This window comes from Nanorana parkeri, unplaced genomic scaffold (assembly GCF_000935625.1).
Source record: "Nanorana parkeri isolate BGI_ZX_2015 unplaced genomic scaffold, ASM93562v1 scaffold113, whole genome shotgun sequence".
NCBI lineage: Eukaryota > Metazoa > Chordata > Amphibia > Anura > Dicroglossidae > Nanorana > Nanorana parkeri.
In genome coordinates, this window is record NW_017306381.1 from 1,439,118 (window position 1) to 1,450,622 (window position 11,505).

Here is an 11,505-nt window from a genome sequence, read left to right on the forward strand (position 1 = left end):
AGAACACTGGCCGGAGTCCTGACAGCAAAGCCATTGGTACAGCACCCTACTCAGCATCCTCAGAGGGGGACGTCTAGCCAGACAGAGACACACAGGACCGCTGTGGGAGGTTCAGGGGGGGGACACGCACACACACACGCCGACAGAGGCAGCCTACAGACTGCAACCTGTGACATTGAGACCGTGAGACAGGCGTAGACGGTACAGCGAGGCGGCTAACGTGGACAACAACCGGGTATTTTTTTTTTTCATTATTCCTTTTCCATAAATGGTACCTTCAGTGAGGCAGCACAGTAACCCATAGCAACCGTCTCCTTCTTCTGCATGCACTGAAATTCGGTTGCTCTGGGTTACAGCATGTTGAACAGCATCCTTCTCGCTGTTTGCGCTGATGTGTATCACACAGCGCGTCAGGTTTGTTTTTTTCCACGTTCGGTGAAAGTGAGACGGAGGGCACCGACTTTTGTGGTGCCGGGCGAGTTTTCAGTCTTCATGGGTGGCAGAATTTTGCACATTTTTAATGTCCTTATTGAAAAAGCCTGTGCGGATTCCGTCTCGCGTGAGTTGTGCGACAAGATGGCAAGCCAACGGTGAAGGGGGGAGGTGAAAACGTGTGTGTATGTGTGTGCGTGTGTGTCATATCTACAAATTGATACAATGTAATCTTCAAGGAATCTTCCTTTTTTTTTTTTGATGGGGTGGAGGTTACATTGTATTATCTTTGTAAGCTGAATGTATCAATGTAACATCATTCTATACTCAATGTATAATCATTCTATCCTCATTGTATCAATGTATCATCATTCTATCACTGCAACCTGAATGTATCAATGTAACATTATTCTATCCTCATTGTATCAATGTAACACCATTCTATCCTCATTGTATCAATGTAACATAATTCTATCCTCAATGTATCATCATTCTATCCTCAATGTATCATCATTCTATCACTGCAACCTGAATGTATCAATGTAACATTATTCTATCCTCATTGTATCAATGTAACACCATTCTATCCTCATTGTATCAATGTAACATAATTCTATCCTCAATGTATCATCATTCTATCCTCAATGTATCATCATTCTATCACTGCAACCTGAATGTATCAATGTAACATTATTCTATCCTCATTGTATCAATGTAACACCATTCTATCCTCATTGTATCAATGTAACATAATTCTATCCTCAATGTATCATCATTCTATCCTCAATGTATCATCATTCTATCACTGCAACCTGAATGTATCAATGTAACATTATTCTATCCTCATTGTATCAATGTAACACCATTCTATCCTCATTGTATCAATGTAACATAATTCTATCCTCAATGTATCATCATTCTATCCTCAATGTATCATCATTCTATCACTGCAACCTGAATGTATCAATGTAACATTATTCTATCCTCATTGTATCAATGTAACACCATTCTATCCTCATTGTATCAATGTAACATAATTCTATCCTCAATGTATCATCATTCTATCCTCAATGTATCATCATTCTATCACTGCAACCTGAATGTATCAATGTAACATTATTCTATCCTCATTGTATCAATGTAACACCATTCTATCCTCATTGTATCAATGTAACATAATTCTATCCTCAATGTATCATCATTCTATCCTCAATGTATCATCATTCTATCACTGCAACCTGAATGTATCAATGTAACATTATTCTATCCTCATTGTATCAATGTAACACCATTCTATCCTCATTGTATCAATGTAACATAATTCTATCCTCAATGTATCATCATTCTATCCTCAATGTATCATCATTCTATCACTGCAACCTGAATGTATCAATGTAACATTATTCTATCCTCATTGTATCAATGTAACACCATTCTATCCTCATTGTATCAATGTAACATAATTCTATCCTCAATGTATCATCATTCTATCCTCAATGTATCATCATTCTATCACTGCAACCTGAATGTATCAATGTAACATTATGCTATCCTCAATGTATCATCATTCTATCCTCAATGTATCATCATTCTATCACTGCAACCTGAATGTATCAATGTAACATTATTCTATCCTCATTGTATCAATGTAACACCATTCTATCCTCATTGTATCAATGTAACATAATTCTATCCTCAATGTATCATCATTCTATCCTCAATGTATCATCATTCTATCACTGCAACCTGAATCTATCAATGTAACATTATTCTATCCTCAATGTATCAATGTAACATCATTCTATCCTCAATGTATCAATGTAACATCATTCTATCCTCAATGTATCAATGTATCATCATTCTATCCTCAATGTATCAATGTATCATCATTCTATCAAAAATTACAGGTTAGGTTCTTTTTTTTTTTGCTATGGAGGCGGCGTGACACCGACAGTTTTTTGGGGGGATTGCATAGACCCCATGGGGTGGCAGACAGACTGCTAAGGATCAGGGAATTGATGGTTTAGAATCACAAATGCCAACCGTCTTGTTTTTCTGTTTTTTCCTTCCTCTCCCGTACAGTAACGCTTTATGCCTTCATAAATCCATATTATCGAATCGTACAGAGAGACGCCGCGTGTGGAGAGCGAGAGGGCTTGTGACCGTTCAGGATGATCCGGAGAGATCTCTGCCTGTCTGTGCTCCTGGCCATGGCAATCCTCCACCCCGCCGCCTGCAATAAAGGTCGGTAACGCACAGTAAGTGCGAATGCAACCATCACTTATGTACATACAATATATGTATATGTATTTATATAGAGCCGACATAGGCTGCAGCCCTTTTAGAGAGGGAATAATACTGTATATTGACTTTGATCTCTGCGCAATGAAAGTAGGTGTAAACCCAAAGGGCTCATTTACATGGCTGCGCACATCCATGTGAATGAGCCCTAACTCTATGATAATAGTAGATAGAAAGTTGTAATCAGTACTCCTAGTGCTGATGACATCTTTCTATCTACTGTTGCATTGTGAGCGGCGCCATTTGCGGTCATTGCGAGCACCCATCATCATTGGGACAGACCGGTAAGGTATATGGACTTTCTAACTCTGTGATAAAGCGCAGTCTATCATAAACAACCACCATGTTTTTTTCTCTTTTAAAAATGACTATTTTCACCTTTTTTTCAGTCCTGTTTTCCTTTCCGTGCTGCTGATCTCCCCCTGCCTTTTGTGCAGCCACTTCCTGTCTGAGGATGGGGTTCCTGGTGACAATGTTTGTTGGCGCAGCCTCCTAGGCCCCATTCGCACCTGAGCGTTTTTGGTAGCGGCCACGCTCAGCAGGAGGAATCTCATTGTTTTCAGTGGCCCCTGTTCATGTTTCAGTGTTCTGATACTTGTAGCAAAACGCCCACAGTGCGAAAAGGTACGTGACCTTCTTTAGCGCTAGATTTTGGCGCCAATAGACTTTAATCAGAGCGCCTGAAATACGTGCAGTTTTCGCGCCTATTAACTTGCTCTCCTTTTGGCTAAAAGTCATTTTTTTTTAAATGCCAAAGCCTGAAACACGCAATAACACCAAAATGCCTAAAAAAAAAAAAAGAAAAACACCCAAAATATGACCAAGTGTGAATGAGTCCTTATGGTCTCCAATGGAAGCGCACGGGGCAGGGTGACAACACAGCAGCACAATTGGAGGACAGGGTGTTGTCACCCTGTAATAGGAAATGCCCTTCCTGGGAGGATTTTAACAGTAACTGCAGATTTAAAAATATCGAAAATGACTTTTGAAATGATTATAACGTTGTATGAGATTTTAGGGATTGGGTTTACATCTACTTTAAGGTTTTGGTCCGCGGACGCAATCTGCCGTGTACATTCATTCAATATATACTGTGTAACGCCAACATAATCTGTAGAGAACATAAATATGTTCGTATATCAGTCTCAGTGGAAGTCACGATGTATGTAAACCCCAATAATGAACATTTCTTCTTTGCTCCCTTTTGGTCTGTTAAATATTCCATTGACAGCATTTTATTATTTCTGTCCAATAAGCGTGATAAAATTCCTGTTGATCCTGCCAGAAATCATGTGAGCTGATGACTTCCTGTGCTCTGTGTCTGAGCTGCAGTCTTATCAGTTGCATTGTTTTCTGCTGTCTTTGTGGACTAGATATCCCCAACCTTCTATGGCAGGGGTAGGCAACCTTGGCACTTCAGCTGTTGCAGAACTACAAGCAAGTCCCATGAGCCAGGACTCTGACAGCCACAGGCCTGACCCCCAGAGGCAGAGGCATGATGGGAGCACAGCTGCAGTGCCAAGGTTGCCTACCCCTGCACCGGAAGGGTTCTGTAGTCCTATTCTAGGGTGACAACACTACTTCTACAGAAGGGAAATCTTCCAATGGGGACACTTGTTGAAGTGACAGCTGTCTAAGATGGGCTTTCCTTTCTATTGGACAAAACTCTACTCACTTCCTGTTGTGGCTTTTGCCAGGAAGTAATGACAAATATCCCCAAAGATGGACAGACAGCATAAAAAGGGCATTTTGGGTTTCAACCATTTACTTCCTTTATCCAAAAATGTTTGATTTTAAATTTCTTTAATCTCCTCTTGCTCACATTCCATGTTTGTTTCAATGTATCTTCAGTTTGCATTATTGCTGTTGTGACACATTTAATGATAGAACTGGTAAAGATGCCATGGGTCGGGTTGCCACCCTTTCTTCAAGTGAAGCCCGAACACTCTAGCACTGGCCACGGCATTTTTTTTGGGGGGGGGGGAATATAGAGAAGAGCCAGCCAGGAGAAAGAGAGCAAGAAGAGACAGCCAGGGGAGGGAGTTAGGGGATTACAAATTCCAGCAATACATTATACAGCAATACAAAATAATATGAAGCCACATACTCCGTGTTGTTCTGGGTTGGCGCCCTGATGTCTCCAGGTGGCCTGTACGGGTTTTCAGATGGGCTGTGTGGTTCTCTGGAGGGCTGTGCAACTCTCAGGTGAGTTGCACAACTCTCAGGTGGGCTGTCTGGGCTATTGTGTCTCACCAGGGGTCCGCAGGCGGGCAGCATGGAGTCAAGGCGCCGGAGGATGAGGAGAAGGAGGAGATGTCAGATGTGGCTGCTGAGGTCCCCGGGATGCTTAATCTCGGGCAGCCGCATCTTCCTCTGAACTGCAGGCACCTGTAGACAGGCACAGGCTTCCCGCAGCTCAGAGGAAGATCCGGTTTCAGGCAGATGCGGCTGCCCGAGATCGCGCTTGCTGAGGACCTCAGCAGCCGCATCTGTCAGAAAAGTGCCGGTGTCGGCACTGAGTGACCTGTGCCCGGGTGACAACCTGGACAGTCCGGCTGAAAACCAGACGGATGGCAACCCTAGCCATGGGGCTCTAGAACAAGAGGGCCGGTGTTTATTCTGGGTTTGCTCATACAGATGCCGCACGCCTTGCAGTGATGAAAAGTCAGTACACAGCAGGCCACAGTTATTGCTGAGAAGTGGTATGTGTAGTCTGTCCTTTCTGTAGCTCTGGTAGTGTCATATTGCATGTAATAGTTTGAGGTGGGACAGTTGTTAAGACAGCACTTGCAGGTCAGGCTTTAACTGGAGTGGGGAAGCACTTAAATAAATAGCAGGGCTAGACAACCTTGGCCCTCGAGCTTTGCTGAAACTCCAAACCCCATCATGCTTCTGCCTCTGGTGGTCATGCCTGCGGCTGTCAGAGTCTTGCAATGCCTCATGGGACTTGTATTTCCACAACAGCTGAAGTTCCGAGAGTCTAGCAGCTAGTCAGCCCAATTAAAGGATAATTATAGTTTTAGCTGAGAGGCTCTGGAATAGTTATAGTGATTAGAGTCAGTGCCTAATAATAGACAACGTGATACCTCCAATGCCAAATAAGCTGTTTTATAGCCGGCAAATCTTACCCTTGCGGGAGTTTGGTAACACAACACAACTGAAGTTGTCACTCAGCCCCACCCCTAGTCGGGAGACCCTAGAAGGGCTGTGTGGCGCGCAAGGAACAATGCACGCCAAGTTACTGTCTAATGAGGACTTATGTAATAGCGTTACGACCGGTGGACGGTACGTGGCACATGAACACGTGATTCACTGTACAATATCAGAGGCTTTAGTGACTGGAGATGGAGAATGTGCAATTAACTGCTCTGGTCATTAGGCAGAGTGGACCCAATTATGTACAGTGCTGGGAAAATAATCAGTAGTAATTTAGTTACAAGAAATCCCAAAGGAACCCTTTACTATAATGCAATTTACTATATATACCCAACCCCCCCCATGAGACATAACTGCCAAAGGAAAGAAGAAGGATGTGACATAGGGGAAATTGCTCCAGGACGCAGGGATTCCAATTGCTCTAGGGGGCAGGGATTCCCCCCATGTTACATAATTGTCCCAGAGGGAGGGATTTTTGCCCCACAATTCTCAGCAGCCTTAAAGCTGAACTCTAGGACAAGTAAATATTGTCAGCATACAAGAGTCTTGTGTATTCTTCTTGTATCTTGGTGAGCTGTGTGTATTTCTTCCAGATCTGTGCAGTAATCCAGTGGGAAACTTGGAGCTTCCTGTAGACCGGTCACTGCTGCTCTCTCTTCTTTTGCAGGGTAACTGGTCTGGTCTCCTCCCCTCCTGTAGTCTTATAGTGGGAAGGGCATGTTGTCTGCACAGGCTATGTACAGCATAGTGATGTTGAGGCAATATCTGGGCTTGCAAAGACATTTGGTGCTCACAAATTGGATAACTAGGATAACCATGGGATTCTTCCCAAGGTGGACTTTTGGAGGAACCAGGCAGTTGTTGCTAGTTCTTAACTATGTGATTTGGTTCTCTGGTTCCTATTACTGGGAAACACAAAGTACAGCTGAGACTCAAGACATTCTAGTTAAAATGCACAATAACTATTTAGATTGGTCTTGCTGGCCCAATTTGCGTTAACCAGAAAAGTGCAATAGTACCACCAAAACGCTTGGCACCACTACTTGCCGACTGCTGGAAGTGACAATCACATGACATAAGCTGGCTGTGCAAGATCAGAGCTGAACAGTTCTTAGATGAAGCTGAACTGTCCTACTGACAGGGAAAAGGTGCAGACTTGCTCAGAAACACAGTTCCTTCCAAACTTCCATAATATTGGGAACATCTTAGAGTGTAGGCCCAGAACCCCTTGTGGTGATGGCGGTAATCCACTCATTGGTACTATGCAACAGTACTTTCTGAACTAAGCACCATTACATCTGTGGTAGCTTCTCTTTTGCTTGGCAGTAGTGGCATAGACTGACAACTGCCCGTGACACACTCTTGAGTCTTGATGGCACTATGGGCAACACTTGTGAACACTTAGCCCAACTCAAGTGCTCCTCTGTTGATGGCCATGCCAACTGAAGAACATCTGCTCCCAATCCAAGGTCTCAGCAACCTCCTAAGGGTGGTGTCTGCACTCGAAAGGCTTGCTTGACCCTCGTTGCCCAGGAGCTAGAATCCTGACTCTTCCCACTGCAAGCGAATAATATCACCAGTTGACCACGCTATGCTAATGCCACCCTTATCTGTGCCTCCAGGCTCTACCCACCAGTTGTAAGAAAGCCAAGTGCTTGGACAAGGTCCTTTAGCACCCACGGTGAAAAAAAGCCAAAGTGTGGCTGCCTCCCTGAACTCTGGATTATTTTAGAAACATAGGTGGAAGGTCCTGCTACCCTTTCTTGCATTTTTGGTGTCTTCACAATCACAGTGGGTGACGGTGAAGACTTCCCCAAGGCGACCGCCTACTCCTCAACCCATGCCTTGGGGAAGTCTTCACAGTCACCCAAGCATTTTAACTTTCAATGTATACTGTTATGGTCGCCTTGTGGTAGTAATATATAGAAAAGTCCAAAGAAGAAACAAATAAGACTGGTAACAGAGAAAACAAACATGAACACATGTACATATACACAGGATTGAAGAAGAATGTTGGGGGGACATCATGTTAGACATTGATTAAGTAGTAAAGGCTTCTAATGTAGCTCATCTGCTAAATGTTTGCGTACCTTTGTTTTTCATCTCAAGCATAAATGTATTTATTGCTTAGATGCAGTTTCATATTTTATATTTAGCAGCAGTTTTGGCCCATTCACACCACATCCAGATCATCTCCAGACCAGACCAGATTTTTTCCAGACCCAAAATGCATCCTAATGTATCCCTATGCTATTTCTGGCCTCTGTTCACACCACCGCAGTCCGTTCCAGACCAGACCAGAAAAATACTGTGTGACCTATTTTGTCTGGTCTGGAATGCATTGGAACTGCGGGCAGGTACACACCATTTTCCGGTCCAGATCTGGTCCAGAAAATGGTGTGAACCTGCCCTAAAACCCGCAATGTGCTTTTCATCCGCCCATGTGAAAAATATGAAAATTGTCTTGGCCGTTGGAGGTACAGCATGTGACTGAGCCTATAATAAGGAAAGGAAAGATTCATAAATAACATATTTCCCACAGCTGATTAAAAAAACAAAGTAGGACAAATAATAGCCCATAAAGATTAAAAAAAGGTTTTGCTTTAATAATCAGCTCCAGTCCAGACCTATCCCAGGCAATACTTCTGTCCCACCACTAGATGTCCTCAGTCTTCCAGACTGAGTAATGACCAGCATCATTCAACTCTCTTCCTAGGAGCCCAGGCTGTCAAAGACACGCCCTCAGTGAAGAAAGACAGCACAGAGAACATCAATATATAAATAGGAAGGGTGGAGGAGTCCGGTGACGTCAATGTCCGTGACGTCAACGGATCTCTGATGGGACTCCCGGAAGCCGGCGGAGAGGTGAGTCTTTTCATTTTCGATCAAAAGAATTTTAATCGATCAAAAAGTTTAGCGATTAATCGAGGAATTAATCGTTAATTTCCCCAGCCCTAATATATCTATCTATCTATCTATCTATATATATATGTATATCAATGAATATATAAACTGATTGGCTTTCTGTGCTGCTTATTCCTGTTCCACTCTGAGCTCTGCTGTGCAGAGACTGCAACAGCCTGATTCCAATTCATAAACGTACACTGCTTGCATTTAAAGATGTAATCATGTTTTAATAAATACAGAACGGCATTCATTTGTGTCTTCTGTATCCCCTAGAGCTGTAATTTTAATGTATAAGTCAAATATTTGCTTTAAAATCATCACAACATAAATCTGTAGTCGAGGGATAAACACCCCATGTGACTGATGTGCACCATTTGTTTCGCCTGCCAGTTTATAATCACCTATGATTCTCAACAGCTGAAAGGGCATGCTGAGACTTGTAGTTCCACGGCGGCTTGGGGGAATTCGGATTGCCCAGTGTGACGCACAGCCTAGTCGGCAGAAGCACGTGCTTGGCATCTCACAATACCCCACAGCGCTGCACCTCCCATCATGTCTGTCTGAAGTTAAGAGGATTAGACAGCTGAATTAAAAAGGGAAATATGCTGTGAATATAAAACGCAGCCTGCACCTCTCTCCATTGTTTTAGGGTCCATGTCCTTATCATGAGCGCCTGTAAACATCACCAGAGGCTTTGTATTAACATCTTCACACATTTGTCTCCGCAGATGGCGTAGACATAGCGGCTTATGCCACCTCTACGAGGGCCCGGCAGAAGACGTCCCAATGTAGTTAAAGCAAAATGCCGAGCAAATAAATAAATAAACAGCCTTTAGTTATAAATTCAATAAAATTTATGGCATTTTAAATACTCGTGGTGTGGGGAGGTGACACAGGAAGCCGCAAACATGCGTGCACTGAATAATGTTGTCATACTCATAACGAGTGTTAATTACAGGTGCGGCTAAAAAAAAAAAAAATTACATTTTTTGGGGGGGGAATGTAGAAAAGGGACGACATACATACTCTGATTCAGAATTTTGTATTGGACTTATTTTAAAGGACCGGTTTACCAAATTTAAAAAATGAATAACCATTTTTTTTTCTTGTGGCTGTTCACCCAAGCGTTCAAAGTGCCAATGTCTGACACAAGCCCCGTCCCTTCTGTGGTGATGCCAGAAAACACAAACATTGCCTTCCCTTCTGTGGCTCCTTTTTCCTACCACATATGCTGTCCTTCCTCCTGTGGCCCCCTTCTCTAAACACAAACGTTGCCTTTCTTCTTGGGACCTTCTGCTCCAACTACAAACATTGCCCTCCCTTGTGTGGTACTCTGCTCTAACCAGACACACTGCTCTCTTTCTTGTGGCTCCCTCTTCTAGCCACAAACATTGCCCTCCCTCCTCTGGCCCTCTCCTCCAACCCCAGACATTGTGCTTCCTCCTCTGGCTCTCTCCTCCGACCACAAACATTGTCCTCCCTCCTCTGGCCCTGTCCTCCAACTACAAACATTGTCCTTCCTCCTCTGGCCCTCTCCTCCAACCACAAACATTGTCCTCCCTCCTCTGGCCCTGTCCTCCAACTACAAACATTGTCCTTCCTCCTCTGGCCCTCTCCTCCAACCCCAGACATTGTGCTTCCTCCTCTGGCTCTCTCCTCCGACCACAAACATTGTCCTCCCTCCTCTGGCCCTGTCCTCCAACTACAAACATTGTCCTTCCTCCTCTGGCCCTCTCCTCCAACCACAAACATTGTCCTCCCTCCTCTGGCCCTCTCCTCCAACTACAAACATTGTCCTCCCTCCTCTGGCCCTCTCCTCCAACCACAAACATTGTCCTCCCTCCTCTGGCCCTCTCCTCCAACCACAAACATTGTCCTCCCTCCTCTGGCCCTCTCCTCCAACCACAAACATTGTCCTTCCTCCTCTGGCCCTCTCCTCCAACCACAAACATTGTCCTTCCTCCTCTGGCCCTCTCCTCCAACCACAAACATTGTCCTTCCTCCTCTGGCCCTCTCCTCCAACCACAGAAGTTGCCCTCCCTCCTCTGGCCCTCTCCTCCAACCACAAACATTGCCCTCCCTCCTTCGGCCTTCTCTAACCACAAACACTTACTTCTGCTTCAGTCACAATCATTGCCCTTCCTTCTGTGGCCCATCCTTCAATCACAAACATTGCCCACCGTCTTATGACACCCTCCTCCAGCCACAATAATCAACCTCCTTCCTGCAGCCCTCCCCTCCAACCACAATCATTGCCCTCCCCTCTGTCTTTCTGCAGCCCTTCCGTCCAACCACAAACATTGCCCACCCATCTGTCCTCCTGTAGCCCTCCCCTCCAACCACAAACATTGCCCTCCCATCTGTCCTTCTGTAGCCCTCTCTTCCAACCACAAACATTGCCCTCCCATCTGTAGCCCTCTCTTCCAACCACAAACAATGCCCTTCCTCTTGTACCACCCGTGCCCCCCTCGTTAAACCAGAAAATTTGCCCCACTGCCCCATTGATCTCTCCAACCACAAACATTGCCCTCACTCTTATGCCCCTCTTCTCCAACCACAAACATTGCCCTTCCTCTTGTACCACCTTTCCCCAACCACAAACATTGCCCTTCCTCTTGTACCACCTTTCCCCAACCACAAACATTGCCCTTCCTCTTGTACCACCTTTCCCCAAGCACAAACATTGCCCTTCCTCTTGTACCACCTTTC

At 44.5% G+C, this 11,505-nt stretch overlaps 1 protein-coding gene across 1 annotated transcript in view; it reads left to right on the forward strand.

Annotated features, from left to right (window-relative positions):
• Positions 1–6: 6 nt before the first annotated feature.
• Positions 7–11,505, forward strand: part of CLSTN3 (calsyntenin 3) — a 66,764-nt gene continuing 55,265 nt past the window's right edge. Inside the window, exons 1-3 of the mRNA XM_018553215.1 lie at positions 7–36; positions 2,515–2,554; positions 2,594–2,676. Coding sequence (XP_018408717.1) covers positions 2,604–2,676 — 73 coding nt within the window. The 5' untranslated portion in view covers positions 7–36; positions 2,515–2,554; positions 2,594–2,603. The remainder of the gene's footprint in view (positions 37–2,514; positions 2,555–2,593; positions 2,677–11,505) is intronic.